Below are 27,333 nucleotides of genomic sequence, written 5' to 3' on the forward strand. Positions count from 1 at the left end.
CGGCAGTTCAACGGTTCGAATCCCTAGTGCCGCGTAACGGGATGAGCTCCCGTTCCTTGTCCCAGCTTCTGCCAACCTAGCAATTCGAAAGCAGGTAAAAAATGCAAGTAGAATGCAAGTTGTTGGTAGCGCAATATGGGAAGAAGGACTCTTTGCCTACTATTGAAGAGTGGATACTGAAAGTAACGAACCTAGCAGAAATGGCGAAAATCTCAGCGTACTTGAAGGACTATACACAAAAAAGATATGTATCGGAATGGAGAAGATGGATTGACTATATTCAAAATAAGTATCAGACAAGAAAATATCAAATAGCTTATGATTGAATGTTAAGTATTAGAAATATTTAATTATCTATAGTGGAGTTAAGGTTTCAAGGGGGGAGTTAGTAGTCTGAGGATAAGTAGCTTAATCTAGTTTATGATTGCTCAATGAAATACCTTGTATTTTGCTCTGGGAAGTCTGGGGGGGAGGGTGGGATGAGGGGAGGGAAAGGGCGGAGGGAATGTGGGGGGGGGAAGAAAATTTTTGTTTTTTGTAAAACTTTTCAATAAAAAAAAATGCAAGTAGAAAAATAGGGACCACCTTTGGTGGGAAGGTAACAGTGCTCCGTGGACCTTTGGCGTTGAGTCATGCTGGCCACATGACCACGGAGACTCTTTGGACAGCGCTGGCTCTTCGGCTTTGAAACGGAGATGAGCACCGCCCCCTAGAGTCAGGAACGACTAGCACATATGTGTGAGGGGAACCTTTACCTTTACCTTAGGGGAGACCAAGTATCTTGAGGAATGGCCTGCTCGGATAGATGTTCTGAAAATTTAATTTCTCCAGATTGCAATTTAGTTAATTTAATATTTTCCCCTCGCTCCTAATCTGTCGCTGCAAACAATCTCCCTTGGTTCGGATAAAAGCAAATTAGAATTGAGTACCATTAGCACAGCAGAAGTGGCACTTCAGCTAGTCACTAAAATTTCTGCCAGCATCTCCGTGGCTGGGCCGAACAGAATATATTTGTGTATTTTCTTCCGCCTGCAGACCGGGTAATCCTCAACTTACAACAGTTCGTTTAATGAGCATTCAAAATCACAACGGCGCTGAAAAAAGTGAGTTAGGACCGTTTTTCACACACACAACTGTTGTAGCATCCCAGGAAACTGTGATCAAAATTCAGGCGCTTGGCAGCTGGCATGAACTTATGTTTTAGTGAATCTGGCTTCGTTGTTGATTTGCTTGTCAGAAGGTCGCAAAGGTGACTCACATTTTTGACCGTCAAAAATGTGAGTCAGCTTGCCAAGCATCCGAATGTAAGGCATGTGATCTTGGTGTTCGTAGCCCCAGCTACGGACCCCAAAGAACGCAGCACTCACAAAGTCCGTTCAAAGTAACTTCAATTTATTGAACAAACCGGTCTTCCACAACAACGGCTGCCAACCAGTTGCATCAACAGCCGCCAAGAACTCAAAGAACAATGACTGAAAACTCACTATGGTTGGCAGAATGCCCAGAAGCAATTTGCAGGAAGCTGACCAGATAATCAAGACAAGACACGAAGGTATGTGAACGAAGTTGTTCCCTGCAAATTGCTTCAGTCGGCGTTCCTCCTTAAATAGGCTAAGGGAGTGGCCAATTAGCCCCAAGCCTTACTCTCGAGGAGACCTCCTCCTGAGGAGCCACTCCTGCCTTTTGGACGCTCTGCGCGCCCGTGCATCGAGAAGAGGAGCCTCCTCTTCGTCCTCTTCACTTATGGGAGCTTCTGAAGGCCCTGGCTGAGTCCCTGACTCTGGCACCACTTCTTCTCCAGCCTCCTCATTGTCCGACTCGAGCGCCAGCTGCACAGGCTGTTGGCGCAGCACCACACCAGTCTCCTCACTGTCGGAATCAGCTATTACCTGCACAGGCCGCTGACGGGCGAAGGCTGCAACGGTCCTAAGTCCCTTTTTTTCCAGTGCCATTGTAACTTCGAACAGTCACTAAACAAACTGTTGTAAGTAGAGGACTAACATCGAAGAGCCGTTCACGATGAAATGATGAACAATCATTGAATGAATTTAAGGAGGGAGCCGGAATGTCTGACCCTTTGTTCTGAATTTTGTAGCAAATAGCAAATATAAGATTCCATATCAACTGATTTTGCTTACAGATTCATATTCGCCCCAAAGCAAATAATTGGGGGGGGGGGGAGGAATCTTCGTTGTGTGGTCTGCTCAGCTTCACACATGGATTTTGCACCTGTCCAGAGGCTTCTTTGGGGACAGAGTTCGAATTAGGCAACTTTGGAGACAGGAAACGTGGCCGTGTTTTGTGGGGGGGTCGCAAAGAGAATCCACTCCCCCCGGCCCCAGAGAAGCTCCATCTGCAGCCATGGAACACCCAGATCGGCCTGGAATGAAAAAAAAAACACATATTTTTATCGTAGAAAAATGTAGAAAATAGACAGCTCTTTCGCTTTGGAAACAGCTGCATTTTGACATCTGCATGAAGAACCCTTTGCTCGTACAGAGATTGGGAGAGGACACCAACACAAGGAGAGGCCGTCTCTGGAAACATACCTAATCCTCATTTAATGACCACAATAGAGCCTGGTCACATTGTCAGAATTCTGTTGCTTGCCAACTGGTTTGCATTTATGACGGTTGTAATGTCCCCCGGGGGTGTTACATGATCCCCTTTCGTAAACTTTGGAGAAGCTAAAGTCAAAGGGGAATCCAGAGTTACTTCACAACGGTGCAGCTAACTTAACAACTGTTCAGTCAGTGGTGAAAAAGGTTTTACAATGGGGCAAAACTCGCTTAACAAATGTCTCACTTATCAACAGAAACGTTGGGCTCAATTTTGGTCGCAAGTCGAGGATGCCCTGTATTCAGATTTGCATTTTTGCCATAAAATCACCTCCGTTTCGTAAACGTTTTAATAATCCACGTCTCCTCCACTTTGTAAAACCATTTCCAGGTGCACACGGCGTGCCGAGACTCGTATCCGCGCAAATGTCCCCTCGGCCAGTGCAAAGTCTCAATTATTCCGCCCACAGCACTGAACAGCATAGATTCGGACGGTATGTATGTTGATATGGCAGATGTACGGTGTATGTCACATGTAGGATTTGTGCAGAGCGAATGTACACAATATGTAACACGGAGAGTGATGGCATTCAGCCGGTTCTATCTGGTTCGGGCGAAATGGTAGCGGCGGCTGTTGGAGACTCCGCCCACCCGCCTGGATGTCATCACATCCCGTTTTTGATGCTGCACATGCACTGAGAAGGGAAGGGAAGGGAAGGGAAGGGAGGGAGGGAGGAAGGACGGAAGGACGGAAGGAAGGAGAAGGGGAGGGAAGGGGAAGGAGGGAGGGTGGGAGGGAGGAAGGGAGGAAGGAAGGAAGGAAGGAAGGAGAAGGGAAGAGAGGAAGGAAGGAAGGAAAGGGAGGGAGGGAGAGGAAGTTAGGAAGGAAGGAAGGAGAAGGGAAGGGAGAGAGGGAGGGAGGGAGGGAGGGAGGAATGAATGAATGAATGAAGGAAGGAAGGAAGGAAGGAAGGAAGGAAGGAAGGAAGTAGTGCGCACATGCACTCACATTTGCAAACTGTTAGCAAAGATAAGTAAATACCTCCCTGAACACGGATAATAGTGCAGGACAGGTTGCAAAACGCCGGAAAAGCTTCGATGGGAGATGGAGGCAATTCAAGTGGAATGCGAATGTCTTAGTACTGTGATGGCGAACTTATGCCACGCATGCCACAGGTGGCATGTGGAGCCATATTGGTGGGCACGTGAGCTCAGCTCCGGCCTGCAGGCACGTGCCAGCCAGCTGATTTTCGAGTCTTCTGGGCCCACCGGAGGTCGAGAAACAGGCTGTTTCCAGCCTGTGGAGGGCCTCCAAGGGGGTGAGGAAGGCCATTTTCGCCCTCCCCAGGCTCCTAGAAAGGCTCTGGAGCCTGGGGAGTACGAAAAATGGGCCTACCGTGCCCACCATGCTATCATGTGCCAAAAGCAGGGGGAACATGGGGGTGTCATGCGTGCATGGGCAGGGGGCATGGGGTACAAAGAATTATGGATATGGACATGCACACAACCCCCCCACGCTCCCCCCACTTTTGGCACACGATGGCAAAAAAGTTAGCCATCACTGTCTTAGTATTTTACGGAAGAGGATTCCTTGCCGATTTCCATGTAAATGAACATAAGAGAATTAATGACACTTAAGATACGAACGCTCAGATTCATGCCTCCTAATTAGGTTTCAATTTGTAGAGGCCTGGCAGACCGCCGTAAATTCAAACACACAGAAATGAATTTTCTATGTTCTGAAACATATTGGCCTTCATCGACGGAAAAAAAAAAAGAGTTTTAATACCACTTTATTATAATGCCTTGGTAAGAGCACACTTGAAATACTGCATCTAGTTTTGTTCGCCACGATACAGAAGAGATGTGGAGACTCTGGAAAGAGTGCAGAGAAGAGCAACAAAGAGGATTAGGGGACCGGAAGCTAAAACATATAAAGAACGGTTGCAGGAACTGGGTATGTCTAGTTTAATGAAAAGAAGGACTAGGGGAGACATGATAGCAGCCTTCCAATGTTTGAGGGGCTACCACAAAGAAGAGGGGGAGTCAACTTATTCTCCAAAGCACCCGAAGGTAGGACAAGAAGCAACGGGTGGAACTCAATCAAGGAGAGAAGCAACTTAGAACTAAGGAGAAATTTCCTGACAGTTAGAACAATTAACCAGTGGAACAACTTGCCACCAGAAGTTGTGACTGCTCCATCACTGGAGGCTTTTAAGAAAAGACCGGATTGCCATTTGACTGGGATGCTATTTCTCCATGAGAGTGACTTTTATTCTTATGGTATTTCAAAATTATATCCCCAAAATCTTAAGGGAAAGAAAGCGCAGAGTTTTATGCAGAGTGTTCCATAGAACGATTTTATTCTTTGAAAGTGAATTCTTACCTTTGTACAGAGCACAAGGGACCTTGGAGATCTTCTAGTCCAACCCCTTGCTTAGGCAGGAAACCCTCTACCAGTTCAGACAAATGGTTGTCCAATCTCTTCTTAAAAACCTCCAGTGATGGAGCGCACCCACAACTTCTTGTGGCAGGTAGTTCCACTGGTTAATTGTCCTCACTGTTAGGAAGTTTCTCCTTAGTTCTAGAACTAAGGAGAAATTTCCTGACAGTGAGGACAATTATCCGTGAAACTATTGAAGTTGTGGCTGCTCCGTCACTGAAGGCTTTTAAGAAGAGATTGGACAGCCCTCTGTCTGAAATGGTATAAGGTCTCCTGCTTGAGCAGGGGGTTGGACTAGATGACCTCCAAGGTCCCTTCCAACCTCTGTTCTCTGAGACTATTTGTTACAGTCCTTAATCCGCTGTTCAAAATTGAGTCCAAAATTCATGAACAACCTCTTGATTGCGATTGTGATAACCTTGCTGGAACTAGGAAAGAGTCTAGGCTGGCTAAAATATTATTTTATTTCTGATTTTTCATGCAGGTTTCTGGAAAGCCACCTGTCCACCCACCTGTGCCAGTCCTCTCTTGGTTTTTGTGAATTCGAAGAGCGGAGACAATCAGGGCGTGAAATTTCTCCGGCGCTTCAAGCAGTCCCTAAACCCAGCTCAGGTTTTCGATTTAATGAATGGGGGACCCCACTTAGGGTAACTTGGTTAACTTTCTTTCTTTCTTTCTTTCTTTCTTTCTTTCTTTCTTTCTTTCTTTCTTTCTTTCTTTCTTTCTTTCTTTCTTTCTTTCTCTCCTTTCCTTTTTCTTCCTTTCTCTTCCTTTCTCTCTTTCTTCCTCTTTCTTTCTTTCTTTCTTTCTTTCTTTCTTTCTTTCTTTCTTTCTTTCTCTCTCTTTCCCTCCCTCCCTCCCTCCCTTTTTCTTCCTTCCTTTCTCTCTTTCTTCTTCTTTCTTTCTTCTTTCTTTCTTCTTTCTTTCTTTCTTTCTTTCTTTCTTTCTTTCTTTCTTTCTTTTTCTTTCTTTCTTTCTCTCTCTCTCCCTCCCTCCCTCCCTTTTTCTTCCTTCCTTTCTCTCTTTCTTCCTCTTTCTTTCTTTCTTTCTTTCTGTGTACTGTACGCCATATTTCAGGGAGCCTCCATTTTAAAATTCCTTTTCTGATAAAATTTTGGTAAATAGAATTCCCTTCCTGAGGTCGTAAGTGTGAAAAATGGTCATAAATCACTTTTTTTTTCAGTGTCGCTGTAAATCATCCGCTTAATACAGTTAGTCCTCAACTTACAACAGTTCATTTAGTGACCCAAGTCACAACCATAGTGGAAAAAGTGACCTATGACCCTTTTTCATGCTTACATCATCCCCAGGGTCATGTGATTTACATCTGGGCACTTCCCAATGGACTCATACTTATGACCGTTGCTGTATCCCAAGGCCACGTGATCCTCTTTGTGACCTTCTGACAAGCAACGTCGATGGGGAAGCCAGATTCACTTAACAACCATGTTACTAACTGAACAACCTCAGTCATTCACTTAATGACTGTAGCAAGAAAAGTCGTAAAATGGAGCAAGACTTATTTAATTTCTCACTTAACAACGTACATTTTGGGCTCAATTGTGGTTGTAAGTTGAGGTCTACCTGTAATATATCCGTTTCAGTGCTCAGAACTATTTTAATATTATTTTAAAGCAACCTTTTTTTTCCCCCTGGGAAATTTCTCCAACACTTTCTTCCCAACATAGTTGATTTTTCACGGTTATGAGATTTCCTTGCTGACAGGATGGATCTGATTACGGACCTGGCTTTTTTCTCTTTTAGTTTACGATTATTTCAGAAGTTTGACAATTTCCGAATCCTGGTGTGCGGGGGAGACGGGAGTGTCGGCTGGGTCTTGTCTGAAATTGATAAACTCAACCTACATAAGCAGGCAAGTGTCTTTTTCTTTAAATCCTCAAAGAAATAAATTGAATTTTGTTTTTTTAAAAACTAGAAAAATGAAAGGAAAAGAATGTCCCGTGATTATACCATAATTAAACATTGTCACAGAGTTTACTAGCGGTTAAGGTTGAGCAGGGGAATTGTATTATTGATTTTGTTTTATTATTTCATTTCATTTCATTTCACTTCACTTCACTATTTTATTTTATTTTATTTTATTTTATTTATTATTTTATTTTATTATTTTATTTTATTATTTTATTTTATTTTATTTTATTTTATTTTATTTTATTTTATTTTATTTTATTTTATTTTATTTTATTTTATTATTGTTTGGTTGATTTTATTTTATTTTGTTTTATGTTTATCCCATCCTTATTATTTTTACACATAACAGAAGGCAAAACTGAATTCTTAACATATTCAAACACAACTTCCTCCTCCTGTCCTTCCCACGACAAGAACCCTGTGAAGTGGGTTGGGTTGAGAGACAGTGATTGGCTCAAAGTCACCCAGCTGGCTTTCATGTCTAAGGAGAGACTAGAACTCCCAGTCTCCTGGTGATTGGCCCAAGGTTATCCAGCTGGCTTTCATGTCTAAAATGGGACTAGAACTCCTAGTCTCCTGGTGATTGGCCAAGGTCATCCAGCTAGCGCTCATGGTTAAGGTGTGACTAGAACTCCCAGTCTTCTGGTGATTGGCCTAAGGTCACCCAGCCACCTTTCAGGTATGACTAGAACTCCCAGTCACCTAGTGATTGACCCAAAGTCAACAACAACCATGTGAAGTGGATTGGGCTGAGAGAGAGTGACTGACTCAAAAGTCACCCAGCTAGCTTTCACATCTAAGGTGGGACTAGAACTCCCAGTCTCCTTGTGATCGGTTCAAAGTCACCCAGCTGATTTTCATGACTAAGGCAAGACTTGAACTCACGACCTCCTGCTTTCTAGCCTGGTGCCTAAACCAGTAGACCAAACTGTCTCTCAGAAACCAAATCACAAATCTATATTTTTAATCTTTATTCCAGTGTCATTTGGGAGTGTTACCGCTTGGGACAGGAAATGACCTCGCCCGGGTTCTCGGTTGGGGAGGTTCCTGTGATGATGACACACAACTGCCTCAAATTTTAGAAAAATTAGAACGAGCTAGCACCAAAATGCTCGACAGGTGAGGAAATTCCTTCCTTGCTTATTGTGTTTGCATGGTCAAATCTTTTCCACGATCAACGTTTCTTCTCGGTGAATCCTTCCGTTTCTGAATTTGAATTTTGGAATATTTCAGGTGGAGCATCATGTCGTATGAACTGAGGATGCCATCCAAGCAATGCATCCTTCCAGTTACTCCCGAAGAAGACGCTGACGATTGTCAGGTAAAATTTAAATTTGCAATTAAATAATATAAGATCTAATCTGGTTGTTGGGTAAATCTAAATTTCTGGATGTCATTAAATTATACAAGATCTAATTTGGATGCATTCAAACTGAGTAATACTCTGTCTGCTTCTCATCCTCCTTTTTCTCTCTCTCTCTACACACACTCACAAACACACACACACAAGCCACTTAGACAAAAGTGCTTCTGAAATCAGAATACTGATTAATTATGTATAGGATTTCAGCAAATGCTTAAGAGAAGAACTTGCAATAATACCATTAATGAGATCTGGGAAACTTACACGGTTCCATTTAATTGAAGTCATATGATTTATAGTGGGAAGAATCTATTGATATTGTAATAGGAATCATTGCAAGCATTTTCAGTCAGTGTTTAATTTCTAAAATGCTGAAGGAAGAGAAGGGATTTTTTTCCTCCCACAGTTAATAATTGGAGACCAACAAAGGAGAATATTTGTAGCTCAGGGTTGAACTGTGGGGTACTTGGGGCTCTCTGAGCACTCCCTTTTGTCGTATTGGAACAAACTCGTACAACTTGCCACTGTTTTTAATTTATTTGTGGTCTGTCCTGGGCCACTGGAAAATTGCAGATTTTTTATGTTGCAATCACAAACTAGTCAAGATAGTAGCTTCAATCAAATGAAGTCAGGCCCACCATCTCTCTCATCTCTCACTCTTGTCTGTCTGTCTGTCTGTCTGTCTATCTATCTATCTATCTATCTATCTATCTATCTATCTATCTATCTATCTATCTATCTCTATTACTATATCTATCTATCTCTATCTATCTATCTATCTATCTATCTATCTATCTATCTATTACTATATCTATCTATCTCTATCCATCTATCTATCCATATCTATCTATCTCTATCTATCTATCTATCTATCTATCTATCTATCTATCTATCTCTCTATTACTATATCTATCTATCTCTATCCATCTATCTATCCATATCTATCTATCTATCTCTATCTATCTATCTATCTATCTATCTATCTATCTATCTATCTATCTATCTATTATCTATCTATATCATCTCTCTCTCCCTCTCTCCCTCTCTCTCTCTCCCTCCCTCCCTCATCTATCTATCTATCTATCTATCTATCTATCTATCTATCTATCTATCTATCTATCTATCTGATATATGTTTGGGTGAAAAATAGGTATTTATTATACAGCTGCATTTTAAGATCCAAAGCTTTTTTAAAACCTGTTTCTAGATGTCTGCATATGAGGATTCAGTTGCCACACATCTGACAAAAATCCTTGATTCGGATCAACACTCCGTTGTGATATCGTCCGCCAAGTAAGTTCAACTGCAGGGTGTAAAATTGCTTTCTAATTTGAAAAAAAACCCCATGTCTTTCCATCTTTCTTCCTTCTGTTGCCCTTCTTTTCTTCTGAAGCATCCATACAGCAAGAGGCTACTTATGATCAATTGAGAATTTTATAGTGAAAAGTGAGGTGAGGAAAGGAGGGGAGAGGAGAGATTTTGTGTGTGTGATCTCACAGGCTTTTTGTTTGTAAAACATAAAATGTGCAATCTTAATGGCTTCTTTTTTCAACGATAAGTGGCCGAGCTAAATTAACGCCCAATGTAAAATTAATGCTTTAACATCATCAATTTCCTTTCTTGCTCCGGTATTTCTTTCTCCTGAAAAAAGGATCTTATGTGAAACTGTGAAAGGATTTGTGGCCAAAATAGGGAAGACTTGTGAGAGACCAGAGGAAAATACAGAAACGGACGCCATGGCTATAAAAGTAAGAATTGAGATGGTTTTGTTTGAAGAAATGATTCAGTATTTCATATTTATCTGTGTATTTCCCTAGCATTAATGCTTCTTTTGTATGGATACATAGAAGGCTTACCAAAAAAATAAATAAATCATGGAAGTCACCAGGTATAAAGATGGTTAAAGATGGCTAATTTAAACAATGATTAGAAAAACGGTTGTAAAATCAGGCTGGTCATATGGATGACCATCGCAACTAATGGCCACCATACAGTAAGCTGGCTCCATTACGGTCATAAATTGAGAACTACCTGTATATCTCTCCACTGAAATGGTAGATTATAGTCGGCCTTTTTTTAATTTATTTATATATGTATATTTTAACTGTATTTTAATATTTGTATTTGATGTTTTTACTTGGCTGTTCACTGCCCTGAGTCCTCAGGGAGAAGGGCGGTATACAAATTCAAAATAAAATAAAAAATAAAATAAATAAAAAAATGATTATGGAAGACTTATAGAAGAGAATATTTGTAGCTCAGGGTTGAACTGAACTGAACAGTACAAGGGTAGAAGTAGAGTAGAGCAGAATAGGAATAGAATAATAGAATAATAGAATAATAGAATAATAGAATAATAGAATAATAGAATAATAGAATAATAGAATAATAGAATAATAGAATAATAGAATAAGAGAATAAGAGAATAAGAGAACAGAACATGAGTAGAAGTAGAGTAGAGCAGAATAGGAATAAAATAATAGAATAAGAGAATAAGAATAAGAGAATAAGAGAACAGAACAAGAATAGAAGTAGAGTAGAGCAGAATAGGAATAAAATAAGAGAATAAGAGAATAAGAATAAGAGAATAAGAATAAGAGAATAAGAGAACAGAACAAGAGTAGAAGTAGAGTAGAGCAGAATAGGAATAGAATAGAATAGGAATAGGAGAATATACAGAATAGAATAGGATAGGATAGGATAGGATAGAATAGAATAGAATAGAATAGAATAGAATAGAATAGAATAGAATAGAATAGAATAGAATAGAACAGTTACTGTGCCAAACCAGACAGTTATAGAGGTACAAATGACAGACTCAATAATTCCTCTGTCAGCTGCTCCTTTATAATTCCTTTATAACTTTTTTAGTGCTCGGAACTGAACGAGAAGTTAAGCCTCCTGCTCCAGGCTCTCCACTCTGAAACCCAGGTTAGTCCAAGCCTTTCCCACATGGCTACGATCCCCATCGCTGAGGAAGAACCGGACGAGTCATCGAGTGAAGAATCTTTGTCGGATGCCAAAGAACTGTTCACCGAGAACAACGCAGCATCTCCGACCCAACAGATGTTCAAATCCCGAGAGCAGCTGATGCTACGGGCCAACAGCTTAAAGAAAGCTCTGAGACAGATCATTGAGCAAGCAGAAAAAGGTGAAGGAAATTTTAATTGTCTAGCTGTGCTTGGGATCGTGGTTTGTTGATGGGGCTAACTAACAAGTGAAACTTGGCCTAAGCTAAACCCTTTTTGACTGGTACAAGGACGGAGCTAAATGTCTATGGAGATTCTCACTCAGCCAGGTCATGGTTGTCCCCAAAGTGCTTTGTTTCAAGAGGCAACTGGAAACTTGAAGACGTTTTGCTTCTCCCCCAAGAAGCTTCTTCAGTTCTGAAGAAGCTTCAGAACTTCTGAAGAACCGAAGAAGCTTCTCGGACGAGAAGTGAAATGTCTTCGAGGAAAACCAAAGAAAGTCCAGTTGCCTTATGAAAAAACAACAACACACCTTTGAGACAATTTCTCCCTCTGTAACTTGGATACCTTCTCCAGCCTATCTGCAAATGAAGGTTTGTTTCCCTGGTAGAGTAACTACCGCTTGCTGTATCATCTAAAATGTACCAAGTGAGGTTAACCATGGTTTAACAATGGTTTGGTCAACTTACCCCTTTGTGTTGAAAATCATTTCGGTTTCTTTCCAGACACATAAAAAAAATTTATACAACTTTCTCATTAGTTTTCGCAGCAGAAATCAAATAGATTGCACGGGCCAGTGCAGGAGGCATATAGCCATTTCTCCTTCTATGGTTTCTTGCTGGTTTTCTTTAATAATTAATAGTGGCGTTTGGTGTTACAGTGGTGGATGAACAGAACGCACATAGTGAAGATCAATTAAACCAGGCCACGATGGACTATAATAAGGAATTAGAGGAATCCAAGGAGGAAAAAGACGAAGACACCAAAGAATATGAATGTCATCCGAGTAAGTAAACAGAAAAGGATATTTGCATATTCTATTCTATTCTATTCTATTCTATTCTATTCTATTCTATTCTATTCTATTCTATTCTATTCTATTCTATTCTATTCTATTTTCTATTTTCTATTTTCTATTTTCTATTTTCTATAGTCTATAGTCTATATTCTATATTCTATATTCTATATATCAGTGGTCCCCAACCTTTTTATCGCCGTGGCCCGCTGAGCGCGCGCAGGGGTGGGGGCACGGCCCAGGAGCTTTTGCGCACGGCCCATTGCGCACGGCCCAGGAGCCTTTGCGCTGCAGCGTTCATGTCCCCCGGCCGCTGCGCGGCCCGGTGCCAGGTACTCCACGGCCCGGCACCGGTCCGCGGACCGGGGGTTGGGGACCACTGCTATATATTATTCCAGAGTGGTACAGTGGCCTAGAGGTGGAGCTCTCGCCTCACAATCAGGAGGCTGTGAGTTTGATCCTAGGTAGAGGCAGATATTTCTCTCTCTGGGCACAATGAGAATGTATCTGCTGAACAAAACTCCACCTTGGCAACAAGAAGGGCATCCGGCCAGTAAATACTCCACTAGCTCCATTCAGTTGCCCAGACTCCACCCCACAAGGGATTATGAGGTCGTTAAAAGATGATGATTCTCTATATTATTCTCTTCCGTTCCATCCCATTTTCTATTCCATTTTCTATTTTGAAATCTGTTTTACTTCTATGAAGGAAAAAGCCCCTACAAATTCCTAAAATGAAATAGAAAGCGTTTCCAGCAAGCAAAAGATTATCCTAGTGCAGTGATGGGTAACCTTTTTGCCATCGCGTGCCAGGAGGGGGTCGCGGGGGGTGGGTGGGTTGCATGCGTGTATGCCCATACCCATAAATCTATGCGCCCCGACCCCGTGCGTGCAACTCCCCCCCCATTCCCCGTGCTCCTGGCACGTGATGGCCCAGTAGGCCCATTTTTCTTTCTCACCTGGCTCCAGGGCCTCTCTAGGAGTCTGGGGAGGGAGAAAACGGCCTTCCCCATCATGCCGGAGGTCCTCCAGAGGCTGAAAACAGCCGGTTTCCCTACTTCTGATGGGCCCAGAAGACCCAAAAAATCAGCTGCCGGAGCTGAGCTCGCGTGCCCACTGATATGCCTATGTGTGCCACCTGTGGCACGTGTGCCATAGGTTCGCCATCACGATCCTAAGTGGTTGCCATGGTTCATTTATGTCATTTTCACAAGTATAACCTAAAGTACAGGTAATCCTCGACTAACGACCACATCTGAGCCCAAAATCTATGTTGCCAAGCGAGACAGTTCTTAATTGAGCTTTGCCCCATTCAATGACTTTTCTTTCCACCCTTGTTGTTCAGTGAATCATTGCAGTCGTTAAATTAATAACTTCGTTGTTAAGTGAATCTGGCTTCTCCAATGACTTTGCTCAGATGGTCAAATGGTCACAAAAGGGGATTGCGTGGCCTCGGGACACTGCAACCGTCATAAATACGAGTCAGTTGCCAGTTTTGAATTTTGATCATGTAACCATGGAGATACCGCAGTGGTCATAAGTGTGGGAAAATGGTCCTAGGTCACTTTTTTTCAATGCTGTTGTAACTTTGAACGGTCCCTAAATGAACTGTTGTAAATCGAGGACTACTTGCATATATTTTCACTCTATGACCAGTTAAAACTGCCCCAAAGGTCCAGAAGGAGAAAGGAAGCTCATAAAATCCTTCTCCTGCTGATTCTTTTTCAGTTCCAGTTGGTGTCGCCAGCAAGGAAAATCTTCCAGTCCTGAACACAAGAATAATTTGTCCAGGTAATGAAGACTTCATAATTCATTTTTTTTTTTGAGAAATTAATTGGAACCAGGCCAGATTCAGCTGCCCCTACAATTCATGTCTTAGATGGAGGAGCTACATGATGGGGAAAACAGAGTAAATCCACCTTAGTATCCATCATGAGAAGGTCCTTATTCCTTGAGTCCTCCTGGCAGGAGAAACTTCTCTATGGATGTAAGATGGACTTTGATTTTCAATTTCCCAGAGTCTAGAGACGGTCATTTGGTATACATTGTCCCTTACTTTGAAGAGAAGCAGCTGAGATGACCCAGTCGAATCCACCGTGTATTTACCATTCAAGGAATGGACGGGAAGCGCTTGTTAATCCAATCTATCAAATTGGCACCGTTTTATGGGGATTTTATCATGGTTTTATCTTAATGTAATATTTTATCTTATATATTGCACTGTCCTCATATTTTAGATAGGTAGATAGATAGATAGATAGATAGATAGATAGATAGATAGATATAGATGGATGGATGGATGGATGGATGGGTAGATAAGAAAGAGAGAGGATAGGTGGAGGGAGGGATGAATGGATAGATAGATGGATGGATGAATGGATAAGAAAGAGAGAGGATAGATGGATGGATGGATGGATGGATGGATAGATAAGAAAGAGAGAGGATAGATGGATGAATGGATGGATGGATGGATGATAGATAGAGAGAAAAGATAGATAGGTGGATAGATGGTAGACAGACAGACAGACGATAGAAAGAGAGAGAAGATAGATGGGTGGATAGATAGATAGATAGATAGATAGATAGATAGATAGATAGTTGGATAGATAAGAGAGGATAGGTGGAGGGATGGATGAATGGATAGATAGATGATAGATAGATAGATAGATAGATAGATAGATAGATAGATAGATGATAGAATGAGAAAAGATAGATAGGTGGGTAGATAGGTAGATGATAGATAGATAGATAGATAGATAGATAGATAGATAGATAGATAGACAGACAGACAGACAGACGGACTATAGAAAGAGAGAGAAGATAGGTGGGTGGGTAGATAGATAGATAGACAGACAGACAGACAAACGATAGAAAGAGAGAAGGGTGGATAGATAGGTAGATGGTAGATAGATAGATAGACAGACAGACAGACAGACAAACAGACAGACAGACGATAGAAAGAGAGAGAAGATAGATGGATGGGTAGATAGATAAATAGATAGACAGACAGACAGACAGACATCCACCCACACCCACACAAACATAGAGATAGATATATATTTTAATCACTGTCCATCTTGAATACCTATCAGAAAGAGGAAACCTGAGAGGTTGATACTATATGGAATGAATATATATATACATACACACGGTATATACACATACATACATACATACATATCTGCTGATGGCTCTACTTAAATTTATATTTGTGTTTGTAGGTCTAATATGGTTTATGAGTGTTGTATATCAGCAATTACAAGACCTCTGTAGATTTTTGGTGTTCAGTTGCTAAGTCGTGTCTGATTCTTTGCAACGTGTTCAGTAGAAAAAGTGACTTATTTTCTTCTCTTAAAATTTTGTCCCTTTCTGTTTCCAACGAATGGAAGGGAGATGTTCAGAAACTTAGAAAAAGAAACAGATATGTTGTCACGTTTGTTGAACATTTGACGGAGAGGCAAGATTTTTAACCTGTCAACTGATTCCTAAATGACTTAAATATCTAATTAAAATGTATCCCCCTCACCCCGTTTTTCCATCAGGTCTGAGAGCGGGTCTCGCTGCCTCTATTGCGGGAAGCTCCATTATCAGCAAAATGTTACTAGCAAATATTGATCCGTATGGCGCCACCCCTTTTATTGATCCTGACCCAGAATCACTGTAAGAAACAAGTTTAATTCTTGCTCCTTTCTCATTTAATGGGCCTTCTTTTTTTTTACAGTATTAATATTTGGTGCCGTTATGTTCATGTATTACACAAGAGAGCATTTAAATGCCGGAGGTTTAAAGCACTAGAATTCTTTGTTCCTTCCATCTCAGAACGAAAAAGCAGAAGTTCTAATTAGCACAAGGGAAAAAAAAATTGTATTAATTTTTTGGGTTGTAAACAAAAAGCCTACAATTATCTCAGCAAAAAAGTGCATACCATTCTTAGAGTCCTCCGCTCTTAAGAGTTTTAACAACAATAAGATAGAGAAAATTGGCATGATTTGGGGCAAGGAATTTTCATGGAATAGAGCAGAATTCTGGGGAATTCTGGGAGCTGAAATCCACAAGTCTTGGAATTGCCAACTGGAGACCCCTGGAATAGAATAGAGTAGACTATAGAAGAGAAGAGAATTATAGAAGAGAATGCAGAAGAGAAGAGAAGAGAGAAGAGAAGAGAGAAGATATAGAGAAGAGAATTATAGAAGAGAATGCAGAAGAGAAGAGAGAAGAGAAGAGAGAAGATATAGAGAAGAGAATTATAGAAGAGAATGTGGAAGAGAAGAGAGAATATGTGTTAACAGAATAGAATAGAATAGAGAAGAGAAGATATACAGAATAGAAGAGAAGAGAATTATAGAAGAGAATGCAGAAGAGAAGAGAAGAGAGAATATATGTTAACAGAATGGAATAGAATAGAGAAGATATAGAGAAGAGAAGAGAATTATAGAAGAGAATGCAGAAGAGAGTAGAGTAGAGTAGGGTATAAGTAGACATGCTTAGTGCTCATTTACTACCTCTAGGGAATTAGGAGTAACCACCCAACCTTCACAGTACTACAAGTAGTTCTCAATTTAGGACAGGTCCCTTAACTCGATTGTGAACAATGGGTTTGCTTAACGACTGGGGCATTTGGTTTAACAAAAAAGGAACCCATTTTCTCCTGGGTTCTCCTGGGTTCTAGATTTAAGAAAATGCTGATAGGATCCCTGCAAGGACCTCTGTGCAACCCGAACCACTTTCTTTCCCCTTGAATGTGGATTGTTAGCCAAACCCTGGTATCTCTCCATACTCAGCCTACTACAATGACCCCTCTAAGAAGGAATCTTAGAGTTGGGCTGTTTGTTGTGTCCCTGTGTGTTGCTTCCTCCGTGTGCTATTACCAACAGGAGTTGTGCCTTTGTGTACAGGGAAGGCTATTCAGAGAAGTGTGTTATGAACAATTATTTCGGCATCGGGTTGGACGCGAAGATTTCATTAGAATTTAACAACAAGCGGGAGGAACATCCTGAAAAATGCAGGTGAGTCACGGTGAAGATTCGAAAGAGTCCTCGCCTACACCTTTGTGCAAACTACAGCTAGTCCTCAACTTACAACCATTCATTTAGTGACCATTCGAAGTTACAATGGCACTGAAAAATGTAACCATTTTTCACACTTATGACCATTTCAGCATCCCCACAGTCACGTGATCCAAATCCAGAGGCAACTGGCATGTACTTGTGACAGTTGCAGTGTCCTGGGGGGGCGGGGGGTGATGTCACATGATTCCCTTGGCGACCTTCAGACAAGCAAAAGTCCATGGGGATTCGCTTAACAACCGTGGTCAGAAAGATTGAAAACAATGGGGCCAAACTCCCTTTGGAACCCAAGGGTTGTTCTCGCTTAGCGACAGGAATTTTGCTGGACTCCATTGTGGTCGTAAGTTGTGTGCGTAGGCAGGGGGTTGAGGTCTTACTGAAGGTTTCTGACCGATTAATCCCCTGCTTTTGTGTGATCCCTGTGTTTTTCCTTTCAGAAGCAGGACCAAGAACATGATGTGGTACGGAGTCCTTGGTACGAAAGAGCTGTTACAACGGACTTACAAAAACTTAGAGCAGAAAGTTCAACTCGAGGTAAGGCTTAAACTCCCCGACATGCTTTTTGTCTCGTGTCCCCCCAAAGCAAAATGAATCTCGACTTTTGTGATATTTTTAGTTGTAAAAGTCAACTTCACCTTAGAATAGAATAACAGAGTTGGAAGGGACCTTGGAGGTCTTCTAGTCCAACCCCCTGCTTAGGCAGGAAACCCTACACCACTTCAGACAAATGGTTGTCCAACCTCTTCTTAAAAACTTCCAGTGTTGGAGCATTCACAACTTCTGGAGACAAGTTGTTCCACTGATTGATTGTTCTGACTGTCAGGAAATTTCTCCTTAGTTCTAAGTTGCTTCTCTCCTTGCTTAGTTTCCACCCATTGCTTCCTGCCCTGCCCTCAGGTGCCTTGGAGAATAGCTTGACTCCCTCTTCTTTGGGGCAGCCCCTGAGATATTGATACCTTGTCACTGTCACACCTTGTGAGGGCAAAATATATATGTAGACAAAAGTCCAGCTGGATACGGGTAGTCCTCGACGTATGACCACAGTGGAGCCCAGCAAAATTGCAGCTTACAATACTGCATTCTAACCAGTGTGCCACCAGGGCTCCTACAAGTTAGCCTTCAAGTCTAACCTATATCTGTAATTAATGGAAACTCCAGTTTATTTCTGTGGTTATTTATACAGTATTTTATACCTTGCAGTGCGATGGGCAATATATCCCTCTTCCTAGCCTTCAAGGCATAGCCGTTTTGAACATCCCAAGCTACGCTGGTGGGACAAATTTCTGGGGTGGAACCAAGGAAGATGATGTAAGTCTTGCTCTTCAGGTTATTTTCTTTCCCAAGTCTTGTTGATTTTCTAAAGGAAGTTTGCATAAAAATGGAAGATACTGTTTATTAAGAGGGTTGGTTTTTTTTTAAATCCTCAATGTCTGTTTTCCAAGACTTGTTGAAGTCAATTTGGTACCCACCACATTTTCATTTGGCGTCAAGGAACATCAATAGATCAGCTCCCCCCGGAGGATCCCGAATCTGCGCATCTTCCGCCACGCTCTCAAGACCTTTTTATTCCACCAAGCGGGCCTGGCCTAATCTTTTTCCCCTTTTTCTCTTTTCATACGTAAATTTTAATCTGTTTTTTAAATGATTGGGGTGTTTTAAATCTGTCTCGGCCAAATTTGTTTAATTCGGTTTTATTCTGTTTTTTAAATTTTGTATTTATGTATTTTATTGCTTGGCTGTTCACCGCCCTGAGTCCTTCGGGAGTAGGGCGGTATATAAATCAAATAAAGACTAAGACTAAAGACTAAAGATCAGTAGATGGTAGAGGCAGATATTTTGCCATTTCCAACAGCCCAGAGGTTCTCATATACTGACGAAAGATTCCAGTCCCCACCTTGTGAATAGGAACTCTTTCCAATACTTCAGTAGTGACCTTTAAAATTAGAGTTCCGTTCCAAATCTCTACCCTCTCTGATATTTAAGAAATGCCGATTTATAACCTGGAGCGAAAAACCTAACGATGACAGCAGGGCCGGAATGCAAATGTTGAAATATACAAACCTGAATCGCAGGGCATAAAAAAGATTTCTCTTTTTTCTCCAGATCTTCGGGGCGCCATCGTTCGACGATAAAATCTTGGAGGTGGTGGCGGTATTTGGCAGCATGCAGATGGCCGTTTCCCGGGTGATCAAACTCCAACATCATAGAATAGCCCAGGTTTGTCGGATGCCCAGAAAGAAGGAAATGAGAGAGTTCCCTATACCAGGGATCCCCAATCCGCGGGCTGAGGCCCACTCCTGGGCCGTGAACCATTCGGAACCGGGCCGTGGAAGTGATCACGCATCCTAATTTGAGCGAGTAGCGGACGAGCCCGTATGTGCATGCACGCAAATGGAGCTTTGTGCAGGCACGCTTACCGGCTGCTCACATAGAACGAACCCCTCTCCCGGTTCTGTGGGTGTGGCTTGGGGGGGGCATGGTGTGGCTTGGTGGGCGTGGCTTGGTGGGGGCGTGGCAGGGGAAGGGTACTGTAAAATCTGTTATGTTTGTTTATTATATTTGTATACCGCCCTTCTCCCGAAGGCCTCGGGGCGGTGAACAGCCAGCAGATAAAACACAAAAAATACAAAATTTAAAACAATATTAAAATCCAATTAAATTAATTTGGCCCACAGTTAAAACACCCCTATATTAAAACCCATAATTTAATAATTTAAAATTAAAACAATTTTAAAAAGTTAGGTCAGGTCAGCCCAGCTTGATGAACCAGAAACATCTTTAGGGCACGGCGGAAAGTGCGCAGAACTGGGATTCTGGTTTCTCTTCAGATCGTATAAATCTTTCGCCTTTTAGAACTGGGATCTGCTGTATCTCCGGGGGCAGCTCGTTCCAGAGGGTAGGTGCCCCCACAGAGAAGGCTCTCCCCCTGGGGGCCGCCAGCTGGCATTGTTTGGTCTCTCTGTGGGAGCGTACTGGTCGGTGGGAGGCTACCAGCGGCAGAAGGCGGTCTTGTAAATATCCGGGTCTCCATTCCCACCCCACTCCAGGGGAAGGATATTGCAAAATCTCCATTCCCACCCCACTCTGGGGCCAGCCAGAGGTGATAATTGCCGGTTCTCCGAACTGCTCAAAATTTCCACTACCGGTTCTCCAGAACCTGTCAGAACCTGCTGGATTTCACCCCTGGTTTAAGGGATCATTCACTAAGACTCCAAGTCTCTCTCACAGTTACCGTTTTTGAGCCAAGTTTCGCCTAATCTGTCATTGGCTCAAGGTTGACTCAGCCTTCCATCCTTTCTAAGGTAGGTGAAATAAGGACCCAGTTTGTGGAGGCAATAAGCTGACTTTGTATAAATATACAAAAGGATGAAGGCTATTGTTTAGTGCATTGTAAGCCGCCCTCAGTCTTCGGAGAAGGGCGGCATATAAATCAAATTTAAAAAAAAAAAAATTGGACCTTGGGTTTTTCCTGCCTAGGTGCAAAACCTTGTTCTTCTCAACATTACATTTTAAATTTTCTGTTTTCACTCTTAAGTGGGGCTCCAAAGTGGAAACTGATCAAGGAGAGAAGCAACTTAGAACTACGGAGAAATTTCCTGACAGTGAGAACAATCAATCAGTGGAACAACTTTCCTCCAGAAGTTGTGAATGCTCCAACACTGGAAGTTTTTAAGAAGATGTTGGATAACCATTTGTCTGAAGTGATGGAGGGTTTCCTCCTGCCTAAGCAGGGGGTTGGACTAGAAGACCTCCAAGGTCCCTTCCAACTCTGTTATTCTAAAATTCTAAATCCCCCGCGGTGCGAAATGTAGCATCCTTCTTTTGCCCTTGGGCAAAATGGGTCTGGACAGGAGCCACCGTTCTTCGTGGAAATTTGCTTGAGCGTCTTGCAGCCTGCTGAAATCTTGTTTACTCTTTTTTTCAGTGCAGGGCGGTGAAGATCACGATACTTGGGGATGAAGGAGTACCTGTTCAGGTCGATGGGGAAGCTTGGATTCAGCCCCCAGGCATCATTAAAATTGTGCACAAGAACCGAGCCCAGATGCTAACGCGAGACAGAGTACGTCCGGGTTTTTTTGGGGGCGGGGGGCGTCTTTCTCCTAACACAGAGACTATAATAATAAAAAAAGCAGAGATAATACCGGTTACAACAGTTCTTTTAGTGATCATTCAGAGTTACAGCGCAGCTGGGGGAAAAAAAGGTGACTTTGGGACGGTTTTTATACTTAGGACCTCATGGACACATGATCCAAGTTTAGACGCTCGGCAGCTGACTCGTATTTATGACGGTTGCAGAGTCCTGGGGTCACACAATCCCCTTTTGCGACCTTCAGACCAGAGGAGTATAAACCCACTGGTTTTAAAACCAGTTTTTAAACCTAAATCAGCTTCTGAAATGTTATGTGACTCGCTGGTCTCTCTCTCTCTCTCTCTCTGTCTCTCTCTTTATCTCTCTATTTTTCCATCAATCATCTATCTATCTATCTATCTATCTATCTATCTATCTATCTATCCATCTATCCATCCATCTCTATCTCTATCTCTCTATCTCTCTATCCATCCATCCATCCATCCATCACTATCTCTATCTCTATTATTCTCTCTTTCTCTCTATCCATCTATCCATCCCTATCTATCTATCTATCTATCTATCTATCTATCTATCTATCTATCCTATCTATCCCTCTCTCTCTCCATCCATATCTGTCTATCTGTCTGTCTGTCTGTCTGTCTATCTATCTATCTATCTATCTATCTATCTATCTATCTATCTATCTATCTAATCTATCTCTTTATCTATTACTCTATTTCTATCTATCTATCTATCTATCTATCTATCTATCCATCCATCCATCTCTATCTCTATCTCTATCTCTATCTCTATCTCTATCTATCTCTATCTCTATCTCTATCTCTCTATCTCTCCATCCATCCATCCATCCATCCATCACTATCTATATCTCTATTACTCTCTCTCTTTCTCTCTATCCATCTATCCATCCATTTCTATCTATCTATCTATCTATCTATCTATCTATCTATCTATCTATCCATCCAGAGAAAGGTTGGGAAGAAGTAATCCAATTTTGTCTTTTGTCTTTTTGTCTTTTGTCCTTTTTTCATTGCAAGATGCACATTAAACTACTAGACTATGAATGCCTGGCTGGGCTGTGGCTTCAAGGATGCCGGATTTATTTATTTACTTATTTTTTTTCTCAATTCTGAACAGGCCTTTGAAAGTACATTAAAATCTTGGGAAGATAAACAGAAGTGTGATTCTTGCAAACCAGGATTACGGTCCCCGTTGTATCCGCACCAGGCGGTGGAACTGGCTTCGGAGGAAGAGACGACACAGATCCAGGCTTGTTCTCAGGTGGCGGAAGAGCTGATTACCAGGTAGGGAAGAGACTAAAGGCAAAAAGCCTGTAGAGATTCTCCGTCATCCAGGTCGTGGTTGTCCCAAAGGTGCTTTTTTTCAGGAGGCAACTGGACTTTTTGTTTTTTCTTTTCTTGAAGACCTTTCGCTTCTCATCCAAGAAGCTCCTTCAGCTCTGGCTGGATGGTGGGGAATGGAAGGGTTTATATTCCTTGTAGACAGCTGGTCATTTGCATCCTTTTAGAGGGCCGTTGAGACCACTTGGAGGTTTCTCTGTGACCTCAGGGTCACCTGAGTGATGCTCCTGGTTCCTGTAGTCTGCAATTTTTCCCTCTGGAAATCCATTCCTACTCCCACACCGTTCAGAGGGTGCTCATCCCAAATTGCATAGCTAAAAGTCTGTAGAGATTCTCCATCATCCAGGTCGTAGTTGTCCCAAAGGTGCTTTTTCTGGAGGCCACTGGGCTTTCTTGTTTTTTCTTTTGAAGACATTTCGTTTCTCATCCAAGAAGCTTCTTCAGCTCTGGCTGGATAGTGGGGAAGGGAAGGATTTATACTCCTTGCAGACAGCTGGTCATTTGCATCCTTTGAGAGGGGCAGTTGAAGCTCTTGGAGGTTTCTCTGTGTCCTCAGGGTCCCCTGAGTGGTGCAAATGGTTCCTGTAGTCTGTATAACTATGCAATTTGGGATGAGCACCCTCTGAACGGTGTGGGAGTATGAATGGATTTCCAGAGGAAAAAAATTGCAGACTACAGGAACCATTTGCACCACTCAGGTGACGCTGAGGACACACAGAGAAACCTCCAAGTGGCCTCAACGGCTCTCAAAAAGGATGCAAATGACCAGCTGTCTGCAAGGAGTACAAATCTTTCCATTCCCCACCAGCCAGTCAGAGCTGAAGAAGCTTCTTGGATGAAGAGCGAAATGTCCTCAAAAGAAAAAACAACAAAGTCCAGTTGCCTCCTGAAAAAAGCACCTTTGACACTAAAGGCAGTTCATCAATTCAGGATTATCCCCTGCCTTCTTTTTATGGGACTTCTCAATCCTTCAGGTCATGATTGTCCCAAAAAGTTTTGTTTTTTTGTTTTTTGTTTTTATTGAATTTGTATACCGCCCTACTCCGGAAGGACTCAGGGCGGTGAACAGCCATAAAATAAAACAATATAAATACAAAATTTAAAATAGAATAAAACGAATTAAATAATTTGGCTGAACAAATTTAAAACCCCAATACTTTAAAACCAAATTTAAAATTTAAAAAAGTGTTTTTCCCAAAAGGCAACAGGATTTTCTTGGCTTTTTTCCTCTTTTTTTTTTTTTTTTAAAAAAAATACAGGTAGTCCTCCAAGTAGGACAGCTCATTTAGTGACCATCGAAGTTACAACGACACTGGAAAAAATGACTTATGACTGTTTTTCACACTTTTCACATGCGATCAAAATTCAGACACTTGGCAACTGGCATGTACTTATGACGGTGGCAGTGTCCCGGGGTCACGTGATCCCCCCTTTTGTGACTTTCTGGCAAGCAAAGACAACAGGGAAGCCAAGTTCGCTTAACAACCGTGTTATTAATTGAACAACTGCAGTGATTCGTTTAACAACCATGGCAGGAAAAGTTGTAAAATGGGACAAAACTAACTTAACAAATGTCTCGCTTAGCCACAGAAATTTTGAGGTCAATTGTGGTCGTACGTCGAGGACTGCCTGTATTTATGACTCCTATTTTTTTATGTTGCTTTGGTCGTTTTCCACTCTGGTTGCTTTTTATTCTTTTTATTCCGTTTTAAAGCCACCCAGAGTTGTGTATAAGTAAGTATAAGTATAAGTATAAGTATAAGTATAAGTATAAGTATAAGTATAAGTATAAGTATAAGTATAAGTATAAGTATAATTTTATTTCTATACCGCCCTTCTCCCGAAGGTCTTAGGGAGGTGTACAGACTATTTAAAAACAGAAGACAAACATCAATTAAAAATTTAAAATTATTAAATAAATTCGGCTCAATTTAAAACCCCAGAAAATTTAAAAAATTTAAAATTTAAAATACCCCAATTTAAAATATTACGTTGATAGCCCGTTGTGTATCGGAGACAGGCAGCTTGTAAATTTAATAATGGCCTTTTTCATATTTTTTTTTCTCTTTTATTCCCCCTTCCCCAATCTGCTCTTTTCCACAGAATCTGTGAAGCTGCCAAAATTCACAGCCTCCTGGAGCAAGAACTGGCTCATGCAGTGAATGCTTGTTCTCATGCTTTAACCAAAGGCGGCCCGAAATTCCCTGAGGTAAAAAAATGAAAGATCTGTCTTCAAATAAGTTCTTGATAAGAATTCTCAATAAGAATGGAGGACACGTGAAGCATTAATAGCACTTTATAAGGCCTTTGTAAGGCCAAACTTGGAATATTTGCATTCAGTTTTGGTCGCCACGATGTAAACAAGATGTGGTGACTCTAGAAAGAGTGCAGAGAAGAGCAACAAAGATAATTAGGGGACTGGAGGCTAAAACATATGAAGAACAGTTGCAGGAACTGGGTATGTTTAGTCTGATGAAAAGAAGGACTAGGGGAGACATGATAGCAGTCTTCCAATATCTCAGGGACTACCACAAAGAAGAGGGGGTCAAACTATCCTCCAAAGCATCAGAAGGCAGAGAAAAAGCAATGGATGGAAACTAATCAAGGAGAGAAGCAACCTGGAACTAAGGAGAAACTTCGTGACAGTTAGAATAATTAACCAGTGGAACGGTTTGCCACCAGAAGTTGTGGGTGCTCCATGAGTGGAGGTTTTTAAGAAGAGATTGGACAGTCATTTGTCTGAAATGGCATAGGGCAATGATGGCTAGCCTTTTTGCCATCACGTGCCAGGAGCAGGAGGGGCGATGGGGGGGGGTCATGCACACGCGTGCCCACACCCATAATTCTATGCATTCCGCCCCCGCACATGCGCGCACACCCCCCACTCTCCCCCGCTCCTCGCACATGATGGCCCGGTGGGCCCGGTAAGCCCATTTTTCTCTCTCCCCAGGCTCCAGAGCTTATCTAGGAACTCGAGGAAGGCGAAAATGACCTTCCCCCCCTGGAGACCCTCCAAAGGCCAGAAATGGCCCGTTTGCCAACTTCCATTGGGACCAAAAGTCCCATTTTTTTGTTCTCCCCAGCCTCTGGAGCCTTTCTAGGAGCCTGGGGAGGGTGAAAACGGCCTTCCCCACCCCTCTGGAGGCCCTCTGGAGGCTGGAAACATCTCGTTTGCCAACTTCCGGTGGGCCCAGAAGGCCCGAAAATTAGTGGAGCTGAGCTCGCATACCCACAGATATGGCTATGTGTGCCACCTTTGGCATGTGTGCCATAGGTTCACCATCATGGGCATAGGGTTTCCTGCTTGAGCAGGAGGTTAGACTAGAAGACCTCCAAGGTCCCTTCCAACTCTGTTATTCTATTCTATTCTATTCTATTCTATTCTATTCTATTCTATTCTATTCTATTCTACTCTAGTCTAGTCTAGTCTATTCTATTCTATCCTATCCTATCCTAGTCTAGTCTATTCTATTCTATTCTATTCTATTCTATTCTATTCTATTCTATTCTATTCTAGTCTAGTCTAGTCTAGTCTAGTCTAGTCTAGTCTAGTCTAGTCTATCCTATCCTATCCTATCCTATCCTATCCTATCCTATCCTATCCTATCCTATCCTATCCTATCCTATCCTATCCTATCCTATCCTATCCTATCCCAGTCCAGTCCAGTCCAGTCCAGTCCAGTCTATCCTATCCTATCCTATCCTATCCTATCCTATCCTATCCTATCCTATCCTATCCTATCCTATCCTATCCTATCCTAGTCTAGTCTAGTCTAGTCTATTCTCCAAAGTTGGCAACTACTGTTAGAATTGACACATGCATAGTGAAAGGTTTAATGCTGTGCTTTTATCATATGGATCATTATCAACTCAATGAATACTTGTACACTCGTTCATACCAAACAATCACGATCTGACCAGTCTCTGATGCTGGATGTTTTTATTTCTTGAAAAGGATTTTTAAAAATATTCCATTGCTAAGCAACACAGTTGTTAAGCGAGCCTTGCCCCATCTTAAGACCTTTCTTGCCATGTTGTTAAGTTAGTCACACAATTGTTAAGTGAATCTAGCTTCCCCGTTGACTTTGGTCATCGGAAGGTCACAAAAGGAGGATCACGGGACCCCGGGATGCTGCAACCGTCATAAATATGAGTCAGTTGCCGAGGGTCTGAATTTTGATTCAGACGTGACCACAGGGGTGCTGCCACGGTCATAAGTGTGACAAACAGTCCAGAAGTCACTTTTTCTCAGTGCTGTTGTAACTCTGAACGGCCTCTAAATGAAGGGTTGTAAGTCGAGGACTACCTGTAATTAAATGTATAGCTTTGTGTTGCTGGGATCTTCATGATTTTTTTCCCCTCTGCAGATCCTTACCAGAAATACCGCGCTGGAAATAGCTGCCACTGTGAAGGCATTACATGATGAAACGGAGTCCTTGTTAATTGGGAAGGTCTCATTGGTAAGATGATGATGATGATGATGATTTACTTTATTCATTAAACATGAAACTCGGTCAACTGAACATTCAAAAA

The 27,333-nt window shown here is 41.9% G+C and overlaps 1 protein-coding gene across 6 annotated transcripts in view; it reads left to right on the forward strand.

Annotated features, from left to right (window-relative positions):
* The window catches only part of DGKH (diacylglycerol kinase eta), a 99,540-nt gene that overhangs the window by 60,743 nt on the left and 11,464 nt on the right, over window positions 1-27,333 (forward strand). For 4 of the 6 annotated variants that reach the window (XM_087895572.1, XM_087895573.1, XM_060686509.2 and 1 more), the window contains 19 exons: window positions 2,950-3,052; window positions 5,486-5,648; window positions 6,766-6,874; window positions 7,913-8,052; window positions 8,167-8,254; window positions 9,504-9,589; window positions 9,948-10,044; window positions 11,168-11,447; window positions 12,146-12,271; window positions 14,009-14,071; window positions 15,823-15,940; window positions 17,176-17,286; window positions 17,784-17,880; window positions 18,547-18,654; window positions 19,450-19,563; window positions 21,272-21,406; window positions 22,577-22,743; window positions 24,904-25,009; window positions 27,168-27,260. In XM_087895572.1, coding sequence (XP_087751698.1) covers window positions 2,950-3,052; window positions 5,486-5,648; window positions 6,766-6,874; window positions 7,913-8,052; window positions 8,167-8,254; window positions 9,504-9,589; window positions 9,948-10,044; window positions 11,168-11,447; window positions 12,146-12,271; window positions 14,009-14,071; window positions 15,823-15,940; window positions 17,176-17,286; window positions 17,784-17,880; window positions 18,547-18,654; window positions 19,450-19,563; window positions 21,272-21,406; window positions 22,577-22,743; window positions 24,904-25,009; window positions 27,168-27,260 — 2,304 coding nt within the window. The remainder of the gene's footprint in view (window positions 1-2,949; window positions 3,053-5,485; window positions 5,649-6,765; window positions 6,875-7,912; window positions 8,053-8,166; window positions 8,255-9,503; window positions 9,590-9,947; window positions 10,045-11,167; window positions 11,448-12,145; window positions 12,272-14,008; window positions 14,072-15,822; window positions 15,941-17,175; window positions 17,287-17,783; window positions 17,881-18,546; window positions 18,655-19,449; window positions 19,564-21,271; window positions 21,407-22,576; window positions 22,744-24,903; window positions 25,010-27,167; window positions 27,261-27,333) is intronic. The other 2 variants (XM_087895571.1, XM_060686508.2) reach the window with 1 other exon arrangement.

This window comes from Pantherophis guttatus, chromosome 5 (assembly GCF_059756535.1).
Source record: "Pantherophis guttatus breed Tessera chromosome 5, ASM5975653v1, whole genome shotgun sequence".
In the NCBI taxonomy this organism is placed as follows: domain Eukaryota; kingdom Metazoa; phylum Chordata; class Lepidosauria; order Squamata; family Colubridae; genus Pantherophis; species Pantherophis guttatus.